The 22,515-nt window shown below is 44.3% G+C and overlaps 1 protein-coding gene across 13 annotated transcripts in view; it reads left to right on the top strand.

Annotated features, from left to right (window-relative positions):
• Positions 1 to 22,515, top strand: part of HDAC4 (histone deacetylase 4) — a 243,219-nt gene that overhangs the window by 125,840 nt on the left and 94,864 nt on the right. For 9 of the 13 annotated variants that reach the window (XM_035330833.1, XM_035330832.1, XM_035330836.1 and 6 more), the window contains 3 exons: positions 635 to 879; positions 16,785 to 16,935; positions 21,254 to 21,374. In XM_035330833.1, the coding sequence (XP_035186724.1) occupies positions 635 to 879; positions 16,785 to 16,935; positions 21,254 to 21,374 (517 nt within the window). Of the gene's footprint in view, positions 1 to 633; positions 880 to 16,784; positions 16,936 to 21,253; positions 21,375 to 22,515 lie in introns of all 13 variants that reach the window. The other 4 variants (XM_035330827.1, XM_035330830.1, XM_035330828.1 and 1 more) reach the window with 3 other exon arrangements.

Consider the following 22,515-nt stretch of genomic DNA (forward strand, 5'->3'; position numbering starts at 1 on the left):
AGATCCTTTCCTGAAATTCTTATAAAGAATCAAAGAACGGCTTGGGCTGGAAGGGACCTTCTAGATCACCCAGTTTCCCCCCCCCGCTGTTGGCAGGGATGCCACCCACTAGGCGAGGTTCCCCAGGGCCTCATCCAACCTGGTCATAGAAGGATAAATAAAGAATACAGCATATAGTGTTTTTCTGTGTATTTTATTTTTTTTAAACACAAAGCCATCATGGTCCTGACCTTTGGATTCTACCAGTTGTTAGACAAGATTGATCTTTGTAGTGAAGTCTCAGATTAATATTTATCTTTCTCCTTTCAAGTGATGCTAGAAGAACGGAATGGAGATGTGTGTTTTGAATACACAGGCTTGGAATGACAGCAAGAAGGGTCACGTGCAATTCATTGAAGTTCTTTGCCTTTCAACAATGCACATATTTATAGGAGATGGTGGTTGGAGGAAAACTGCTTGAACTTTGACTGCCGTCGTGCTTTTTGCTGTTTAAAAAGCAGGGTGTGAGTTTAACAAGTGCTATTCTTAGTTCCATCCGGCGCGTCCAGCAAAGACCTTCAGGAACAGGCTAAGAAGTAAATCCCGTGTGGCTGGGGAGTCCGCTCATCTCCCCCGTTGTGTTTTCCCTTTGCAGTTGATGTGACCACAGCACTGCCCTTGCAAGTTGCACCCACCTCAGTCCCGATGGACCTGCGCTTGGACCACCAGTTTTCCATGCCCGTGACGGAGCCGACGCTCCGAGAGCAGCAGCTCCAGCAGGAGCTCCTGGCGCTCAAGCAGAAGCAGCAGATCCAGAGGCAGATCCTCATCGCTGAATTCCAGCGGCAGCACGAGCAGCTCTCCCGGCAGCACGAGGCCCAGCTGCACGAGCACATCAAAGTAAGTGATGGGCAGCCCTGCCGCGGGAGGAGACGCACAGGCGGATTGGGTTTGGGGCTGTGGATGTTGGTTTGGACTCGGTAGCCTGGTTAGCGAACGATCTTTACTAAAGGGACTGGAGCACCAAGATTTAAAGGGGGATGGCGTGGAGGAGGGGAAGCAAGGTAAGCCAGTGCCATGTTAAGCCTTATCCACCCGTCTGCGGAAATCCTCCGCCCCACTGCCAACAGGTGGCTTGCCAGACCTACATCTGGGTTCGGGAAATTTATATGGCCTGATGACAGTAGAGTTTAACCCCCCAGGAGGGCTTTTAGGCCACCCGTTGCTAATATCACAAATTTGGGACTAGAACAGCATATAAGCTGCTCAGGGAACATATGCTGGCAGCGTGAGATAGAAACCAAGCGTTGGGAGCTCAGTGTCTCTGCAGGAACAGGAAAACCAGACGCGGAGGGCGCAGGAAGGTCTGCACGCCCCGAGGCGCTCCCAGCTCTGCGTGCAGGTTAGCTGCTGGCCGGGGCCAAGAGGAAACCTAGCACAGGAGGATCAGTAGGAAGTGCAGTTCGGAAGATGGCTGTTGCATAGTGAAAATGTTAGACATTATATAAATATTTCACAGTGATAGACTATTGCTATGGTAACATAAGCTTTCAGAATTGCTAATATGCTCTCTTTCCAAAGGGGGATTAGCACGGCACATGGTAAATAGTGTTAATGTAATATTAAAAAGCAACCTCAATTCAACCTTATATAACATTCACTTTAATACAAAATATGTGCCGGAGCGGGGAAGATAGGATTAAAAGTTAATGTTGTATTATTTACAGACTTTTCAAGCACAGTTATTAGCCTGGGTGTGCAAGAGTAGATGCTGTTTGAAGACTGATTAACAGCAAATGTCTGTGTCCTTAGTGGGTCCTCTAGTCTGCTCTCGTTAGGACAGAGGTGTGGGAAGGTGGATGTGTGTATATATGCATATATATTTGTAGATATGTATCTCTGCACACATGCCTAAACACATGCTTTCGTGCACAAACAACACAAGGTCAGTTTACTGCATTTGTGGTTCACACAGCACATTTAGGAGGTAGATATATGAAGTCTCTATGACAAATATTTCGATTATTGAGTTATAATTTCATGTTTCTTTAGATACTTGTCTTTGAAAATAAGACAGGACCATTTGTACTTAACAGACAACCTCAAAGTACCGATGACAGGAACATTGTTCCTCTCTTTTACCTTGAAGGTATGACTGAGTCTGGCAAAGGCCGCATTAGAAGAAAATCAAGATCTGATGTTGAGAAGCCAGGTAGCATGGTATATCTAGATCATTAGGTAATGAAGTTGTTCCTCTGATGTGCAAGCCTGGCCGGAGGGAAAACTTAAAATAGGAATGAAGTAATCCTGTACAAAAAAGGATGATGACCTGTAAGGTGATCTACAATAGCAAGCGTGTCATTTTAACCCAGAATGTCTTTAAAAATAAAATGGCCCATTATTTCAATAATCCCATGATGTATCACAAATAAAATAAACTCCAGACCATGCCACTGCATAATTACGATGTAATTTTTTGTGAAAACTTTACTTCCTGTGTTTGTGTTCATAAGTCAGCCTGCATTTGGTTGACTGCTAGATTTGCCAGCTCTTTGGCCACTGACTTTCATAAATGGGTAACTGCACTCAGTGCAGCAACTGTAGGTGCAGTGAAGCTGTTACTTTGTCCACAGAACTAAAATTTATAACCTCATATTTGGACTCTGAACTCAGAGCTGTTCAGCTACTTTATGGCTCATGAAAAATGAGGTGGGAGGGGAGAAGGGGAGAGAATATTAAAGCAAATAAAAATCAGATCCTGCGTTAGTGGAGCACTAGGGGTTGAAATGTGAAATTCAGTATAGAAGTGGTCCTGAATGAAGCTGCAGAGCTCTTTTTGGAGGAATTCATACGATTTTTTTTTAAATAAGCTCATTGGGATGTGTGGCGCGTGTCCCATGTGCACCCGTGCATGTGCATGCGCTGCACTGCTCCAAGCAAGGGGAGGGCTGGCTCTGCATGCACCCTGGGTCAAGACGGACCTTCCCGCTGCTTCTGTCCTCATCTTTACTTTTTGTGCTGTAGACTGGAAGTGCACAGCACTCAGATTTGTGTCCTAAGCAGATCTACTGTGGCTGGTCTGGTCTCTGGTGTGCAGAGGAGCAGGAGCACGCAGGAAAGGCTGCTGAGGGGTAGGCAGGCAGCTGCTGAGAGCTGCAGGAGATGGGTGGGTTCCTGCTCAGGCAGAATAGTGCTGGAGAAGGTTTGTGTGATACGTGCAAGTTGCCACTGGTGAGCAACATTTTGAAAAAAAATGTATGATAAAATGAGTTACTTTTCCATTTGTTTTCAAGGAAACTACAAACGAATCCCAGGAAATGTCAATAAGACATAAATGCTAGTACAGATGAAGACTGCAGGTCTAAGGAATTGTTGCAGAGCAGTTCTACACTACGGTATTTTTAACAGAGACACGAGATGGGGCTGCAGTTTATGATCTTCCCTGGTTACTCACCCTGAATCTTTGGATGAGCAATGAGAAGGAAACGGCAGATTCTTGATGCTCAGGACCAGTTAGATGATTGCTTACGGTGTCAGTGATGAGATGAAGAATTTTTTTAGTCTCTTGTCTCCAAAGCAAACTGTTCAAGATGCAGGAATAGTTTATTGAACGTTACAGTCCTGAGATTCTTCAACTGAAAATGTTGTTTCATAGCCCGAGGGTTGTAATGTACTGTAATGAATGTGTAAGGTGTCCATCACTCCCTCGTACAAAATTATATTCCCAAGTTTCCTCTTCAGGTAGATACAAAGTCTTACTTGGGGTGAGGAAAGGCCTGAGAACCCCAAATTGCCCAGATTTCCGTTCAGATTACACATAACAACTGTTGACCAGAGCAAGTTTGACTGGAGTGAGCTTGCAGCGTGCCTTACTGCAGCACCTCACTGCAGTTCTAGTTCTCAAATGTTTTCAACATCTTGCCTGACATTGCTGTTTTTGATTCAGAAAGCAAACCTTCATCAGCTATTGCAAGGTGTGATTGTGCATCTTGCAAACTTGCATGCTTTATGAAAAACTGCTGCAGCTCTGTTAGAATTCTCAGTGTCAAAACAACCTCAGAATCTAATGAAACAATCCAGAAATTTTAAATGAAGTTCTAAGCTTACTTAGATACCAAACAAAATGGCAGTTCTTTACTTTCTCCCTAGCATTTCCAAGGGCTCCTTGGAAATGACCAGGAGCTTTGTTACTCATATTATTAAATTTTAAAATTGCTTTGTAAACTAGTTCTGCAAAGGGGGGAGAATTTCTGCATCTCCCTATTTTGCATACCTAGGCAACACTATCTAGAATCAATTAATTTGGCTTTCCTCATTACTGCCTAGCATCCAGCATTTTAATCAAGAAGTGCAAAGCATTTGTTTGTTCATCAGTTTCTGTCCTTGAGCAGTACATTCTGCACTTTACCCTGTCTTATGCCTGTTTCTAAAACCTTTTGCTAGCTTCCTAGACAGTAAGTATATTTTGGATATCGCAGGAGAGCCGCTGGGAGCAGAGCAAATACGGCATTGGATCTCCCTTTTGGCAAGGCGCTTGCATTTCAGTACCTTTGCACTCTTCCTCTTACAGATGTTGAATAGTTTGGTTGACAGGAATTCAGCGGCTGGGCACACACACACGGTGTATGGGTGAAGGTAAAAATGGTTTGGATGCAGTTCTTAAGCAGCTCTTGCACACAAAGGAGGAAGATTCTGGGTTTGGGACAGACGTAAGTACAGCTGGCATTGCTAACTTACAGCACACAGCACTGTGAGGATGTTAAAGCACTTTCTGGTTTTAAGTGTTAAACCCTTAGCTAGTACAACAGTAATCACGTTTTGTGTTTTTCTTTCTTTTTTTACTGTGCTGCTGCTGGTGTGAACAGAGAAACTGTTCTGACTCAGATGGGGGCTAGGGGGGTGGGGGAATCTCTCTGCCTCCCACCCCTCCCCAAACAAAGCAGTGCTATAAGAAGCACTGTAGGTTCTTTTTAAGTAAATGAAATTTGGCTTGAAAAAAAAATGCTGGCAGGTCTTTCTGTTTTTCTGTTCCGGTAGATAACTTTTTCCTATTGAAATCTGAAGTTTTGGTATTTTCCAGCACTTGGGTTTATTCCAGCAGCCCAGTTTTAATCGTCTGATCCAGTGCACGGGGAGCAGGCAGGCGGTCGCCGTCCTTCTGGCCGCGCGTGCCATGCCTTCCCTCGTCCCCCCGTCGGTCCTTGCTCTCACAGGAAATCATCAGCTGCTTGCATTTGAGCAGAAATTGTGTTTTTGGAGGAAATGGTCTCCATGTGAAGGTGGCAAATCCTGGAAGATCGTGCAATCTGGAGAAGCAGGCTGGGAGCGAAGTGATATTTGTGGAAGGAAAGCCGACTGGACGTGGTTAGAGCTCGGCACGTCGAGGGAGCAGGATCATCGCGCGCGGGGAGCAATACGAAAACTCTGACATGTTTAGGGAAAATAAGCTGAGCCTTATGAAGACTTCACACCATATGGAAATACAGAAAACTGTCTTTCACAACTACAGCACAGCTTTGCAAATTGCTGAGACTTGACATCTGAAAGCAGAGCGAGAGAGGAAGCCGAGGCTGTTGTGTACCGGAGGCTGCTGCGGGCTGGCTGCAGATAGACAAGTGCTCGTCTCCAGCGCAGGCGCTTACCTTCAGTGAAACAGATTTTCCACTGAGGCGTGCCTCGCCAGATGTGCAACAATATTTATAGCCTTCAAATCTGCCTTCCTAAACAAAAACAAGGATGGAATAAGGAGCCTGGCGCCCGGGCCGTTGCCGGTGAGACCGTGGAAAGCCTCTCTGCAGGTTCCAGCGTGAGCTCTGCTTGACCTTTGATTGCGAAGGAATCGGCAGTGAATTTTTTCCTTTGTGAGTCACTGATTCCCAGCCAAGATCAGCTGGAAGTTACCAAAAGCTTTTCCATTTGCCTTCTGGTCAACGGCTGGAGGGAGATGATTGAAGAGGGGCAGGATACGCACTTTGGCAGTGCTGGAGGCACCTCGGGCGCTCAGCAGAGCAGCGACGCGCCCGGTGGGTAATGCGGTTAATCCCACTGCCTCTGCGCTGCCCGAGTTCAGAGCAGGGCTCATAGGAGCTCTGGCTGTTTTATAGCTGAAGCTGGAAACTTATTCAGGATGCTGACGCACGTCAGCATTAACACATGACAGCAGACACCAGAAGTGTCCCGGTGGCGATGGGACAGCAACAGGAGAGCAGCTAAGCCTCGCAGCTCCTTGCGGGCCTGAAATCTTAACCCAGAGGCATGCAAAGATGCTAATTCTGTCACGCGATGCTATTCCTCTTTTTTTTTGCATTGGTCCGAGAGAAGAGTATTTGTGTGCATCAGTAGCCGAGTGCCATGCCGCTTGTGCAGCGTACGTAGGATGGTCAGAGGAGGCATGGTCCCGTGTGAGCAGCAGCAGCGTTGTGCACAGGGAGCCCTGTGGCAGTGCTCATCGAGGAGTGATGCCGAAGTTGTTTTCTTTTTGTTAACAGAGAAAAATTCCTACGTTAAACAGTATGCTTGTGCTGCTTAGTGGCTTTATGCCAGTAAATAAAAATATGTGGAATGTTTTCAGACATTGGCTTTATATATAGCAACATTCAGATAAAGCATGAAGAGATGGTTTTGTTTTCGCTGTTTTCAATTGACATGTTTTTCATCAGCACTGCTTTTGGGCTGATTGAGGGGAGGTAACGTTTCTAAGCTGTTAGTACCTAAGCTAATTTTTTAGAGACATGGGATGAAACTCCGGCCATTCCTTATTTTGTTTGAGGTCTTGCAGGGAATCTTCTGGGCAGATTTTGCAATGCTGTAAATAACATGGACATAAAATGGAAGACTGCTTTTATGTGTGTCGTGTTGATGCTATAGTAAGAAACTGCTCTTTGCTCTCATTTGGAGACACCTGCCCTTGCAGTGGTTGGTTTGCTCGCAGGAGAGCTGCCTGGCCGCAGGTCACGTTAGCTTTTAGCGTGGCTGCTTTCGGTACGGAATATAGCGCCCAGAGTCCCTTCTTGGTGGCCTCTCTGAGCTGCATTGTTTCTTGCTTTCTTAATGGGAAAAAATCTGCATGCTAGAAACCTGCTGACACGGTTGGTGTCATCTGCTTCCTCCTCGCAGCTCTGCGGGTGGCTCCTTCCTTGTGCCCCTGGGCAGCACCTTGGAGCCTGGCGGGAGCTGCAGAAGAGGCTTGTCCTGCCTCGCTGCTGCCCTTTGCCCTCTGTTCTGCCGCTCACGTGGCGCTCTGGAAGTGCAGACCTGCATTTAACACCCCCATGCCCTGCCGCTGAGCCCATTTTCTCCGCGCGTCCTGCCCCGCTGCAGCCAGACTCCCTCGGCTCAGCTTCGTGACTGTTCTGCAGAGCGCCCGTTCCTGGCGGTTTGCATCGCTTTCAAGAGAAACTTAAAAAGCCCGGAGATACCAGGTGTCTGCCTCTGTGTTCTGACATGACAGGGTTATTCATCTCCGAGAACTGCAGCTGGGTACAGTCAGCGGTAAAAACAGACTGAACATTTTGTGCCTTGTTACTACTTGAATTCATTGCACGGAGCACTCTTGCTATTTCTAGATGGCTTCCTCTTGTCAGTGACCTTCTCTTGTTTTTCTGATGCGCGTAGCTGACTCCGTGGCCTAAAAGACTTAGACCTGGATCCTGCAAAACTTAACTTCTGATGGAAATAGCCCTGGGGAAAGCTTTTGCAAGGTCAGAGCGTTTGCTGTCTTTGAAGGTTGGGGTGACTTTCCTCATGCTCAAAGTCAAGATCTTTTCCGGGAACGGAGAGGGCAGATCTGCGTGCAGAGGTGTGGATCAATGTCAGCAAATGCATATAGCAGCATGGATGCTTGTAAGCCCCGTATCTCAGTTGAATACAAAGTCATGCAGCAGAATTTGGGCTTCTTCCTAAGAAGCATTGGTGGTTTCTGGACTGAAGCTGGACTGCTCAACCAGAAAGGTTGCCTGCAGTCATCCCTACAGGCCTACATGCAGGATTTCTTTTAAATGGTAAAAGAAATGGCTTTTTTTGGCTTCTCATAGATGGACCACTGTTTGCTGGGTGGAAGGAGCAGAATGAGAGCTCGAGATTTTCCCAGCTTTATGAGATGCGTCAAAATTGAAGTCGCAGATCTCACGACAGCTGGTGGACTTGGTGGCTTTCCTCCCGTGAGACCCTGCACTGGTGTCCGTGGAACTGGCTGGTCTGGTGAGCCTCGTGCTCCTTGCACCATTACCCCTGTCCTTCACCTGGGGGTTCCCAGCTTTCCAGCAGAACACGGGGTCTTTCAGGCTCGGCAGCAGCGGGAGGTGAGAGGTCTGTTGCCCTGTGAGCTCAGCTGCTTCACGTGTCTTTGCTGAAGCCCCTTGCCCAGAAAAGACTTCACATGATGCATTTTCTTGTTACTTAATCTGCTGAAGCTGGACTTAAGTTGGGCTGACTCCTGGGTATTCTGAAAGCTGTCTGACATCAGCAGCAGTAATGGCAGAGTTCGCTGGCTGACAAAAAGACAGAGGATCTTGCTTACTTGATAGCACATGTTTGTTTTTTTTCAGCAGAGTCCAAACAACTTTTGAAGTGGTTAAGTCTGTGTTCTTCTACCCTTTATAGCATGCGTTTGCCTCCTGGTATAGCATGAGGCACACTGATATTTTTAAAGCTAAAGACCTTATGGTTTCTATTCAATTTAGGATTTTGAAATAAACAACAGGGAAAAAAAAAAGTATTTGCAGTTCACACTTACATTTTCTACTTCAACTTTATCTTATTTTTTGAACTAGATAAAAATAGATTGGAAATATTCTAAGAGAAAACACAGATAATCAAGGCAGGAGTAAAGAAATACCCAAGTGAATCCTGCTAATATGTCAGGAATGGTGACCTGTTAATATACACCATCACTGATTAAATTAGCATTCATAAACTGAGAATTCCTGTGACTGTATATGGTCTCTTGACAAAATTCAGCTGGTGTATGGGAGGATGAAGTTGCACTTAAAATGTAAATCATACTGTGAATAACCTCACTTGTCTACACACAGTATGAACAATGTTGGGGGCTTAATCTCCTTGTTTACGTTTCCTGTTTAACTGGGGATGGTGTGTAAGGATGATAAATGTTTGGCATTTAAGTTGGTGGCACGTTACCTTTAAACGTGATGCTTCTGCTGTGCTTGCGTGAGCATCAAATGAGGGTGACCATTCATTTTGAGTCTGCAGCCTTCCTTCAGGTGCAGCAGGAGCTTGGCCTATCGCTGCCTCGTTTCAGATGCTAGCAAAGAAAAGGGCTTCGTAGTCTGCTCCACCGCCCTGTTTTTTCCCTGCCCCTCTCTGGAGGATAAGCTGCTCAGAATGAGCATATTGCAGTTGGTCCTTGATCCACTCTTGAGGCCTTATTTTTCCTCTTTGGAAGGTGTATTATCAAAGAAGCAACTGAAAGCAGCTCTTGCTGCCCACCAGTGTTTTTGTTCAGGTACTTCTCAGCTCACAGCGGGTGGGATGTAAGGTACCTCCCTGTCTCGTCTCCCTTTGTGCAGGGCTTTGCAGTTGTTGAAGCTGAGTTTTCCCTTCCCCTCCCCTTAGGCCTGCCAGCTCACCAGTTCAGTCACTCTGTCTGTTCCTGTTCCTTCAGGTGGGTGACCAGGAATGGTGGATCAGTAGATGCAGCTATGCTTCTCCTTTTCTTTATTCATATTTTGTCCTTGGAAATTACCAACATCCAACAGTGGCTCCTGTAGCTTTTCCCATTACAGGATCTTTGCCCAGCGTGTCCATTCCTGATGGTGATTTTAGTGTAACATTTCCATTCCAGCTCCCCCACTCCCTGCACCCTGAAGTAGTTTTGAGAAGACAGAACGGTTTTTCTGAGGACTGAGGTCGGATCACTTCTGGCACGTTAAGATCTCATGTAGCCTTAATCATCTATGGCTCCTGCTTATTCAGGACAGTTGTACAGCTCTGATCTGTGGAGGCTTCCTATTTTCATCGTGGTCAGACTCACGTGTTCCCAACTCCTGGTGCAAGGTGTGCAGATTTACCCTCACCTTCAAAATCAACATCTAACATACAGTGGAATGAATGCAAAGGAGTTGTCTGTCTGTCCCCACCTTTAGAGAGAATAACGGGAGAGGGAACTGAACGTGTTAGGTAGTACAAATGTAGCTCACTGCTTTCTAGGCTGTCAAGTGCTCTGCTTCTGGAAAATGTAAAAACCAGGCTGAAGTGGCAGTCAGGGAGCAAAAGGCACAAACAGATGCATTCTCAAGAAAAGCTTTCCAGATATTCAGAAGTTAGAGGGGTGAAGCTGCTGTACAAACCTTTTAGGGGAGAGGTGAGTAGTAATAGGATGTGGAAGAAATGGAGATACAAAAAAAGTGTATATCCACATATAAACTGCCAAACTAATGATGTGAGATCTTTTCACCTAGAGCTGGCCATCAGGAAACTTAGCCATCATTCCCTTTCCCGAAGACATTTGAGCCTCATAAACGTGAACACCAGACAGTCTCAGTTGGATACGTCTACCCAAGATCCGCCTCTTGCCCAGGAAGCTGTCAGCGGGGAAGGACTGTTTTCTTGCGTAGTGAAGAGAGGCTGGCTGCGGGGAATTCTGGCACGGGACTGCCTGCCGTCAGCCCGTCTGATAGCTGGAAGGGGGCATGCTGAATATACGTTCAGTTGTTGGTATGTCCAAGAAAAGATAGACATTTGTTCCGAGCTGTGCTTTCAAATTTTTGCGTCTAGGAGCCCTTGCTACTTGGCTTCTGCTGAAAACCACAACTCTTTCCCCTCCTCTCCCAGTACAACCTATTAATTTTGACTTGTCTCCGGTACTCCAGAAGATATCTTCTGTGCAGCCTGACTAGCTTTGCCCTTGGAATTAAAACCCACAGCAATGAAGCCAAGAGAGAGAATCCTGAAATTGAAGCAAGAGCCTGAGGCTTCAGTAAACAGGATGGAGAGGACGCGAAGCAGAGAACCCAGCCAAAGGAATGGCTAGCATTGAAATTGCTCTAAAATAATCCAAAACATCAGAGGTTCTCCCAGAAACATATCAAAACTTGCTGTCCACCAATATGTGGGGTGATTTGATGTGTGTGTTTCAGCTAGTTCTTTCTTGATTATCACTTACAATTTTCCTTCAGTGTTACAGAATCTGAGTTCTAAAGCCTTTCAGATACCTGAATTAACTCCCCCCCCAAGATGTAGAAATTTGCCAAAAGCTTAATGCAAATGATTTACTGTAAAAGCACTCTTTGCACCCAAACCCCAGCCTCACTCTCTGCGAGGTGAGAGGACTATTTTCTGAAGCTTCAGCCTTTAAGACTGCATGTTCTGCAGGTGCTGAGAAGACGGTGGGGTGTTCTTGGTATTGTCCAGCATTAAGGTGTCGCGTTTGAAGCCAGTACTTCACTTGTACACCCTTACGACTTCTCTGAAGCTATTGCCTGCGGTGGTGTCCTACCATGCTGAAGCGTGCTGTGGCACCTTCCGTAGGTGAACTCAGGCTTAGGTTGAGATCCAGGTTAGGAGGTGGACACCACACTAAACTGCTTTGGATCACAGCAAAGTTCTATCAGCAGTAAGAAGGGCAGCTGTTGCTCACCCATGCTTACATGTGTGATTATCTTCAGCTTCATGAGTAAGGGTGAGCTGTCTGGGTACAGATAGTTTTACGCTGCCTTCCACTAATTGCAGTAAGGTAAAGCATTCAAAATATCTATTATAAAGGCCTAGGAGCCGTAGCTGAAGCTTCAAAACCTCTCCTGCTCTGCAGATTTTAATCAGTTTTACCACGGTGTGTGAAGTAAATGACAGAAGCACCTTTAAAATGGCTGTTGTATGGGAAGGAATAAGAGTGTGGGCAGAGAGCAGTGTCTGGCTTCTGAGGAAAGGATAAGGTGGTGTCTAAAAGATGCAGGGATGCAGGAAGGATCTGAATTCTTCCTGCTCATCTAGCAGATGGAGGAGTGGTTATGCAAGCCCTAATGCAACACGTCTTCATGAAATACGTCCTCGTTCTTTCCGGTAAATAGGATTTTTGTTGTCAGCACCACGCGCTTCCCAGGGGGGCACGTGGCTTTCTTCTGGGCTGAGGCTGCTGGAATTTTTCAGAGCACTGCCTTGCCATCTCTGTTGTGATGACTAAAGAAACTGTTTTAGCTCCAGATAGCTTAAAAAGAGGTTTCTTTGTGCCATGAAAGTTTACAGAGTGCTTACTGATAAGGTGTTAGTGTGTGTTCCAGGTAGACGTGCTTGAGAACTGAAGACAATTGAGGAATGTGATGGCAAAATCCACTGCACCGCTGAGTCCTTACAGCTAGCTGAAAATTGATAAATAGCTGGATATGCTCTACATTTTCCCTATTACATTTATTAATATTAATATATGCTAAAGGAGCACCAGAAACACTAACTACAGGTACAGTTGAACATTTGTGCAGTTTTCATAAATAGTGGAAGCAGTGACATTAAACATATGCAGGAATCCCCATAGTTATAAATATTTACAAATATTTAGTTTGGCAAAAGCACCTTACTCAGATGTTCCTAGCTGCACTCACTAATGCAGTGTGCGTGTTTGTCACACGGCATACTCCTCAAACTGATAGTTGAATTAGGCTGAACGCAAGGGCTTTCCCTTGGCATATCACTTTGTATTTCACAAATATTTAAATTTCATTACAGTTCAGCAAAACACACCACTTCAACTGCGCGCAATTAACACACAGGCGTTGCGGCGTCGGCATTGATTCATTTGCCAGCGAGAGAGACCCAATGCACTACGTGGCATGTGAGCAAGATTACGCGCAGTAATTAATAATCCTTATCAGAGCCACCTAAGCGTCTCTTGGTATGCCGTGAATTGCAGCTCAAGAGATGCTTATAATTTCCTAACTCAGGCAATTTCCAAAAGCCCCGAGCGTGGGAGCTTGTGTCCCGCTGAAATGCAGCTCTGAAGCTTTTTGCCTTTAGACATCTGTAGGCTGTTTTTCCACTGAGATAATCAAGTGAAGGTTAAAGGCCAGGCCGAGCCCAGAACGTGTGGGCATTATCTTGTCAGAGAAGCTGAGTGTGGGGTGCGGGAGGGGGGACGGAGCTGCTCTGCAGTTAACCACACGCAGCTCTGAATGTTTGCTACCTGTTAAAATTTGCCTTGGTTGCTTTAACTGAAACAGAGAAGCTCATATTTTTCAGAAGTTTCAGTTTATTTTGTGCATAGGACAGCTTTTTGTTATCAGATTTCCTGTTTCTCCTGTTTAGTCAGTCCTTAGTGGGTTCCCTTGCTGTTTACGGGTCTTTTTCGCGAAGCAACAGCAGACAGAGCCATTTTTTTACATCAGAAAATTAAATTGCAAACCCTCAAAATATGAAAGGAAAATTGGGGCATCAAATCTAGCATCAAGAGGGTTCTTAAAGCTTAGGGTCTTAAAGCTGAGAAGGGCTTTTTTTGCCCCGAAACACACTGTGATTTAGTGTGATGGTTCTGTTCCCCATGGCTTCAATATAACAACACGGATAACAGCATCAGCACGGATGAGCAACACGAGCCTCACCTTGGGTTGGCATCACAAATCCTTATCCACGGTCCTCGGAGTGGGTGTGAAACCCGAGCGCGGGCTGTGCGGCAGCATCGCCAGCGCCGGCACACCCTATATTTCCTGTCAGTAGCGTCTGGGTAGTTTGTTTTCAGCCGTAATTGTGGAGAAATATTTATGCTGTGAGAAAACATCACAGTTCAGACGGAGCCCCACGGTGGGTTTTCTTCAGTCGTTTTCTGAGGCTTCAACAGACAACAACAAATTTCAGGTTTCGTTGATACAACTGGGGAGGTTGCTAATTTTTTATTTCTGTTTTTCAACTTTGAAAAGGTTTGAAAACTATATCAAGAAGAGTCTTTGTGGAAACTGGGGTCAAAATTGGCCGAAACAATACATGTCTAATGAAATTTCTATAAGCCACCCAGATACAAATTGTTTTTTTCATTTACATTTCACTACAGATGTCAACGAAAGCACAGTTCCTTCTAAAGCATCATAATGTATGTAAACCATTGCGGGAAGCATAGCACGCGAAGCTTAGGAGACTGCAGATGGAGAGAAAAGGCTCCTGATTTCATAAAAATAACAAAACCTGTTTTAACATATTGTGCATTAAATATTGTTCATTTGCATACTTTCTATGGCTAGGTTATAAAAGCCCACCATGTGGTGGACTTGTTGGAAGTCTGAAAAGATAGTCTTTCTCCAAATGGAGATGTGTTAGTGGAAGCTGCTGCTTAATTATAAAACAAAAATAACTGGTTTTCTTTTCTTTTTTTTTTTTTTCCTTTTTCTTGGTGTGTGTGTGTTGGGTTATTTACTGTGGTAGGTTTTTAAGAGTCTTGATTTTTGTGTTGTTTACATAAAATTCAATAGAATTAGGAAGGGAAACATAGGTGCAAGCACTGCAAATTGTGCTAGCTTGGGTTCGGTGTTGTACAACAGTCTGCCTGCTTGGAGCCAGCAGCAGCAGGGACTCCTCGATCAGGGTTTCCAGCAGATAGCCAGGCAGATTGTAGAGTGCCACTTACATTATTTTTTTGCATCTTTATATAGAATTGTATAATTTTATGCACAGCATAGCCGCGGCTGAAACTTTGATAGTACAAATGTACAATACCACAAATTAAAACGAGAAATTGCTGTCAGAAGCATAAATAGAAAATCTGAAAAAGGAGAAGGAAAAAAAATCCGTGTTTGTGGGGTGGAAGACTTGCATACACATGCACATATGTTGTCAGGGCTTGAAGAAGGATGGAGTGAGACATGCTTGCGGGGAGCAGGTTCCCTGCCTTAATAGCCTTGGCCTGGCCCGGTCCCTTTTCACCTCCAGGGTTTCGTGAGCCTCGAGCAGTGGGTGGCATCGGAGCACAGACCCCCATTAAGCCCAGGCTTGGAGAAGTCTCATCGATGGCCGGAGCGTATGCAGCATTAAAGGTTTTGAAGGTTAACGCTGCCAGCTTAAAATCAATCTGCTAATTTATAAGCTGCCAACATAAAGAGTGCGGGCGAGCGTAACGCGAGCGGGACGCCCGCGCTGGGCAGCCGGCGTGCTCCTGCGCCCAGGGGGATGTGAGGGGAATCGGAGCAGCCGGGGGAGCTGGAGTAGGCGTGTGTCTTGCTGGAGAGGGTGCAAACAAAACTGGGAGGTGGGAAAGGAATCATAGTGACCTTTCTTAGGATAAGGGGATTCTTAAGAAAAAAGCGATTTTCAGTGGAACTCGAGGTTTTTCACGGGGGAAGCCCTGTGCTGGGGGAAGCGCCTTTTGCAAGCCCCATGGAGGTCCATTTGCACCTCGCCAAGCTGCGAGGTGCTGAGGTTTGCTGCTCATCACCTGCTTCTCTGCAGCCCTGCATGCTCCTGGCCGACTGTCAAAGCATGGGGTCTTCTCCGAGCACTGGCAGGGGGCCCTGTGGGTTGACCTGCTGCCTCCGACCCCTCAAGAGAACACCCCTAGGCCCAGAGAGGATGCTTCAGGCTGGGGAGCACCACCCCACACACGTCCACCAGGTGTGCCTGGATTTGGAGACCCAAGGCGGGGCTGAGGGGGTGGACAGGGGCAGTGGTTGAGAGGCTTAGATGGCAGGGTGAAGCTAATTTTGGGCTCGGAGGGTCAATGGGCAAACCTGGGGGAGAAGGCACATTAAAAGTGCATCTGGCACCTCTTCTCAAGCCTCATAACTGCCTTTCGTCCTTCCCTCCTCACCAAGTGCTACATCCTTCACTATGTTTTATATGAATGCATGCACCAAAACCTGTCTTTTCCTAATCATTCTTATTTCCTCTTAGTTAAAAATAAAAAATATATCTGTGAGCGCCAGATACAAGTTACCCATCTTGTTGACTGTTTGCTGTGTGAAGGCCTTGTAGAAAAAACACAGTGGTAAAGCAGACTTTGGTGCTTCAACACTTGGACACCCCATCTGACGAAAGCTTTGCAAATCCTCTCCTTAATTAGGCAGCCCGGCTCTCGGTTCTTCCATGGATGTGTGCAAGTTGAGAGGGCTGGGGTGAATCCTTCCTTGAGAGACTATTGAAAGATTCTTCTCTAACGAAGCAATTCTCTTATAATTAAGCTCAGAAGCGGGTGGTATCATGCCCACAAGGAAGCCAAGTCCTTCTGCATTTAGCTCGGGGTGTGAGGTTTGCACAGCAGACGGGAAGTGACCGGCGTTTGATGAAGTTAAAACGATGCACTGAGAGAGTTGTCCCGGTCTGTGGGAACGCTTCTGCATACACCGAGACAGAGAAGGGCCTTTGGAGAAACCAGTGTGCAAAGTCATATAATTAAAGGCTTATTCAGAAAAGCATGCGCGCAAGGGAACTGAACTGGTCTTGCAAAGCTGGCGTTGGTGATGGCATATTTTGGTTCAAGCGCATGACCGGTGAGCTCAGTGATATTCCTACAGAGAGTACGCATAGTTAAGATGTTGTAATGGGGGTTTTGGTTAAAACACTCAATAAAGAGAAAGTAAACGTCCAGCTGAAATAGCAGGCAGAAAAGCCGAGCCAAGATGGACTTGCAGTATTTTGTAGTGGGTTGGGGAAGGATCCACTTGTGCCAGGTTTCGGCAGGGCAGTGGTGCAAGACAGCATTAAGTGAACCAGAAATCAGGCTACACAACAAGCAGAGCCTCTGCACGACAAAAATGTCATCTTTCCTGTTTCTGTGACCTGAGCAGCATGATTGTCAACTGATGGTGACTTCTGTCTTACCTTCTATTAGTCTGACTTTGTTAATTTTTTCCTTTTCCCTTGTCCCTTCTCCACAGCAGCAGCAGGAGATGCTGGCAATGAAGCATCAGCAGGAGCTGCTGGAGCACCAGAGGAAGCTGGAGCAGCACCGACAGGAGCAGGAGCTGGAGAAGCAGCACCGAGAGCAAAAGCTTCAGCAGCTGAAAAACAAAGAGAAAGGAAAAGAGAGTAAGTAACAGAAGCTCACATGTTTTGGTGATGACAGGTAGAGTAAATGAATGGAAGCCATAAAGAAGCATTATACAGCTGAAGAAGCCTTCCTGATAGCCTTTCTACAGGGCTTGGCTGCACAGGAGCTTATGTAAACTGTTAGGAGGTACTGAGGGTAAAAGAGAAATTTATTTCTATGCTTTATCTTCATTTTTGTCTTACTAAATGCCGTTTTAGCGTTTTTCAAAAGGAAGCGTATCATCTCTTTATTTGATTTAACATTTTCTGAAGTATTTTTGGCAGCATTCCTAATGGAGGCAGAATATTAAAACCATAAAATACACCAGATGCACACTGCTTTTCTTTTTCTTTACTTTTCTTAATTTCACTCTTTTAGGATGTAGGCGAGTTCTCAGTTTTTAGCTTTAAAGTGTTTTCATTCAGAAAGTACTTCTTTCATGAGGTACAGATTGTGGTTGGCTTTCCCATGTGCTATTATGCACTTGACGAGATTCAGTAAAATGATTATTGCCTCACAAATCCCCTTATCAAAGACACTTTGGTTGCTTGTTCCTTTTTCTTTTAGAAGTGAATGGAAGGAAAAATACCTTGCAAAGTTGTACTATCAACTCGTTAGGGTCTTCATTCCCAATGACACAAGGAAGCCTGTAATGGAAGCAGCATAGAGGGCTAAACAGTACCAGGAGATGAGGTACTGTCTGGGGACCAGTGACAAGATAAAGCTCCAAGAACAACTTTTCTAGCAGGAAGGGGCTGGGGTCTAGGAGACTGAAATTTTTTTCAGAAGGTTGAATTCCCCACTGCCTGCATATGCATTTTGCAAGGAAGAGCTGCACTTAGATGAGGGAACGTGCAGACCTACCCCAATATCTTAGCAAAGCAGTTCATAGAAGCTCCAGCACGTGTGTTTGTATTGGGTTTTGTTTCTTCTAAGTTTTGGGAGAGAAAGCAAAGGGTCATAATTTCCTTGAAAGAAATACTCTGACTTTCAGGAGTGAGTAAAGGTGATGACAGTGCAGGTTGGCTTCTTCAGCGTGCAGCTGGCTGCCACAAGCGATTCTTCCCATTGTCCTTTGGCTGCTTTCTGTTGTTTTCCAAATAAAGGCAGTGAGTTTGAACTGGGTGAGAGCTATAAGCAGGTCCACTTCACCCCGCTGTTCTCATCAACTGTTGATTTCGTGTCGCTGTTTTGTATGGCTGATATCTGTCTATTCTTGTTAAGATAATTTACAATAAACAAAAAGGTCTCTGTAAAATGACAAAAGCATCTGAAGCACCTTTTGGATGAAACACAGGTGTAGAGGGAAGAACAGAACTTGGGGATGATAAGTTGAAGATCCTGTTCCCATGGCTACGGTTTTATTTTTAAAATACTTTTATTTAGGAAGTACTATAGTGTATAATCATTATAGCAGCTAAGCTCTTAAGAATACTTATTTTTCTCACATCAGAAAGTTTTGCTAAGCTTAACAGTTAAAATTGTCCAAATCTGAAATGAGGAGTGTGTAATAGATGAAGAATATAGTTTATTTTCCATCCTTCCCCCACCATTGTAACAGAAAAATAGATTGCTTTGTACCTTCTAGAAGGCAACTCTCAAATAGGGTTAGATTAACATAATGCCAGATGCTTGCTTGATGCTTGCTTTCTCATCTCGGGATCCTTACTCCATCCCTTGTGAACCGAAATCTGCTATCATAAAGCTTTTGATCAAAAGCATGTCTCTAAGAAAAGAAGGAAAACCCACATGAAACTAAAGGTGCTTTTTGTGCAGGGTAAGGAGTGATAGATGGTTGTCCTGTCTTTCCACTGCTACAATTGAACCTAGAACCAGTCTTGTGCATCAGTGTTTCCAGACAGGCCTAATCTGTCTTCCCATCTCCCTCCTTCTGGGCATGGACCATTCAACCCCTTGCTGCTCAGGCAGCCTTTGACAGTGGCTTGTTTTAGGCTTTCTCCTACAGGCTGGATGGCTATGATCAGCCCACACTATCATTAAGGGCTTTCTCTCATTAATTTCCATTTGTTCTGCTCCTCTGTTCTTGCATTGTGCAACCTCCTCCTTGCAGGAGCTTGGTCCTGCTTCAGACCTCCTGTATTCTCTTCCCACTGCCCCTGCCTTATCTCTTATTCAGTTGTAGTTCAGTTCTGGGACAGGATATAACGTGCTGGTTTTTTTCCCTCTGGTTGTAGCCTTGCTCAGTCCCTTGGCTCCCAGTCTCTTGATTTAGACCCATCCTGTCTGTAGTACTTTGCTCATCGGGGCTCTCTCCTGTTTGCAGTCCTTATCAGTTGATCTGCTCTTTGCTCCCTGCTCCTCTCAAGCGCTAAGGCCCTCTGAAGCGCAAGTGCCTGCTTTGCAGCTTGGTTCTCCACACCATGGGCAGCTGCTGCCCCAGCCAGTTCTTGTGCTCCAGTTCCTGCCCTCTCATCCTTCTTTTTCTCTGCCATGGTCTCTCACTTCTCCTAGGGTTCAGTTCTTGTTTCCTGCCAGTGCAAGCAAGATACTTCCCATACATACGAGCTTTGCATGTCTGGCTTGTGCTCCTGCCCTCCTTGCCTATACCCCTGCACAGTGTATAAATAACGTCATGTATGGGCCAGATTGTGCCTTTTTGCCTTTGGCTTCCTCCTCTTTAATGTCTTCACTGGGTATTGCAGAGTACTTCTGCCTGTATCATATCACTGCATATATAATATGTTAAAAGGGAATTACATATATATGTATATATTTATAGTTAATCTTTCAACTCTCAAGGGTCAAGAGCTGAGTAATGGTCAGAACTTCTCGCATGATAGCTTTGTCCATGGCTCCAGCATTGCCCAGGAAAGAGAAGGCCTATGTGTTTTTATCCTGTTAAGCATATGTGGGGCTCTTCAGCTTCTAGTTAAGGAGGAAGACGTGCCAGGGAAGCTTTTGCAAACCTCGGGATCCAAAAATGCTTGGCTTCAAATCTTCTAAATAATGGCAGATTTATCCAAAACCAATAGAACCCAGCCATGTTTGATTATTTTTAAATTGTTAATAGATCAAAGATGACACTTTTTGGAGAGATAAGGCCTTTATGCATGAATTTGTCACCTATTCTGGTCTAGCCATGTGGCTCGCTACACTTATATGGAGATTTTATCTCCAGCTCCTCAGCTGAACTTCCTGCTGGGGTGCATGCCAAACCTACATTTTGTAGAACTAGTGAGAAATGTGGGGCTCCAAAAAAGCAATTTTTCAAGCTTTTCAACTCTGCTTCAGTGGTTGAGCAATATTACATCTTCAGGCACTGCTTTATAGAATTATTGCAGTTTACTTCTCTTGTGGAGATATAAAAAAAATGTTTCCCTAGTCTGTCAAATGGCACCACATTGTTGAGCAGGATCCAGGAGACAAAAGATCACCCTGTCGTATTTTGAGTTTTCTACTCCCAGAAAAGCAGACGGTTTTCCTGGCCTTTTCATTTTCTTGTAGCCCAGATATTTTCCTTTGGAATTCTTGGTTTACCCTGTGGTATAGATGAACCATCATTTTCCACATGTTCTCCTTGCCAAACTTTCTATGCATTACTCCATCAGGAACTCTGCCTGCGAATCTGTTCTGTCAACTGAATGATAATTTTAATCCATCATCACATTAAAACAGACTGGTCTATATTGTGGAGGAAATAATGATTAGAAATTACACAGTTGACATTTTAACTCTACACTACAAAATTACTGACTTTTTTCTTTAAATGTTAGATTTTCTATTTGAAGAAATAGATTGCACACTTGTAAATGAATTGGAATATTATGTAGGTCTTATTGTACACAGATACTTTTGAACAAAGAGGTCCTTATTTACAGGATTTTGCAAGACAAAATCTACATATGAGACATTCGTTTCATTCCCCTTCTGCTTGCAGATGTGACATTTAAAAACTTGAGTGTACGCAAGACCTTTTCTTAAATACCTTTGATTAAAAGAAAGCTGGAATACCTAGTACAAGTGCTTTATTCTAAGTGTACTTCTATGTAAGTGTAAAAATCCTCTTCAGAAATCTTTTATAGAAAAATGATAAATCTCTGATTAAATCTCCATTTTCAAACATAAGTTGTGATTATATGCAAAGCCAGAGGGGGGGAAAAGAGAGCTCCTTACTGGAGGCACTTTGTTCTTCTCTTTGAAATAAAAGTTTTTCTATTGGGCTGAAAATCAAAGATCTAATCCTAAATCCTTTTAGAAATTTTAATTTTCGAAGTTTGCGAATTTTTATTTGTTTCAGCTTTTGTCCAAAGCCAATTCATTAAATAACCTTTTTTATTTTTGTTTTTGACATTTCAGGTGCAGTGGCAAGCACAGAAGTCAAGATGAAACTACAAGAATTTGTGTTAAATAAGAAGAAGGCTTTGGCACACCGGAATCTCAACCACTGCATATCCAGTGATCCTCGCTTCTGGTATGGGTAAGTGGTACTGGGCTTATCTTTAGGATTCAGCCGGTGCCACCTTTTTCAAAATTGCTGGAATTGTGGGGAATAGACTTGATGTGTTTACTCATCAGCTGTAACAATGATAGAGCTAGGGTTTGACTTTGCTGATGACATGACCAAAATGCATTTTTCAGAGGGTTTTGATATGAATAGTTTTAACGCCTTCTGTGATGTTAGAGTATTTTTGTGAGTAGGGGTCTTTGCTGTCATTTGTATTCTATGATTTTTCAAACGCATGTTCTACCATAAAGGTCAACCTTTATAAGTTGTATAGATATTTACCCGGGACTGGGGAAATTAGATTTTATGTTTAGTGAATTGCAACTCAAGATAGTTGAAGCATTCATTGTATGCAATAGCATTGTATTTGTTCAGTTTTTAATGCTTACTTCTCATCTTAACCTCTCAAAGATGGAAGTTTTGTTTGCTTGGTTCTTCTCTGTAAAGTGCTGGAAACATGAGGTGCACTCCATCTCTACTGTAATCATAATTGCCCCGACATCTACATTTTTATACTGAAAATTTTCAACTCTGGGTCTATAGAAACCTCAAGTGTTATGTGGAGTGAGAAGATAGCAGGTGATATTATGATGACGTGGAAACAATGACTCCTTTGATTAGTTCTAATACACCAAACAGCGTATGTAACCGGTGTTACAGGTGGCATTATAAATGACGTACAAGTTCCAGTTCCAGAAATTCACTTATTTATTGTATAAAAGAAAATCTGAAAATTCGAGATGATTAGAAAAAACATTCACTACTAAAGCATTGTAAATATCTATATTAAAAAAAAAATGGTGTTTAGGATGTTGTCTTTAGTGACCATAAAGTTCATGAAATTTTGACAGACAAAAGCCAAGAAACATCTGCTGCGAAAATTGTGTTCGAGTTGAGCATCTGATAGTGTTTTAAGTCTTAAGCAATAAACATGTATTCAGGGATGATGAGTTTGTAGTTAGATGATGTTTCCAAAAGCGAGAAACTAAGCTGAAGTTAAATTTGAAAGATATCCCAGCTATGAGCCAGTACAGAAATGCTGAAGTGTAGTTGGCAGGAAAATTCTAACATTATTCCACCAGGGTGAGATTGAGCAATTTTAATACGTCTGTGA

The sequence above is a fragment of the Oxyura jamaicensis genome, chromosome 7 (assembly GCF_011077185.1).
Source record: "Oxyura jamaicensis isolate SHBP4307 breed ruddy duck chromosome 7, BPBGC_Ojam_1.0, whole genome shotgun sequence".
NCBI classification, from domain to species: Eukaryota; Metazoa; Chordata; class Aves; order Anseriformes; family Anatidae; genus Oxyura; species Oxyura jamaicensis.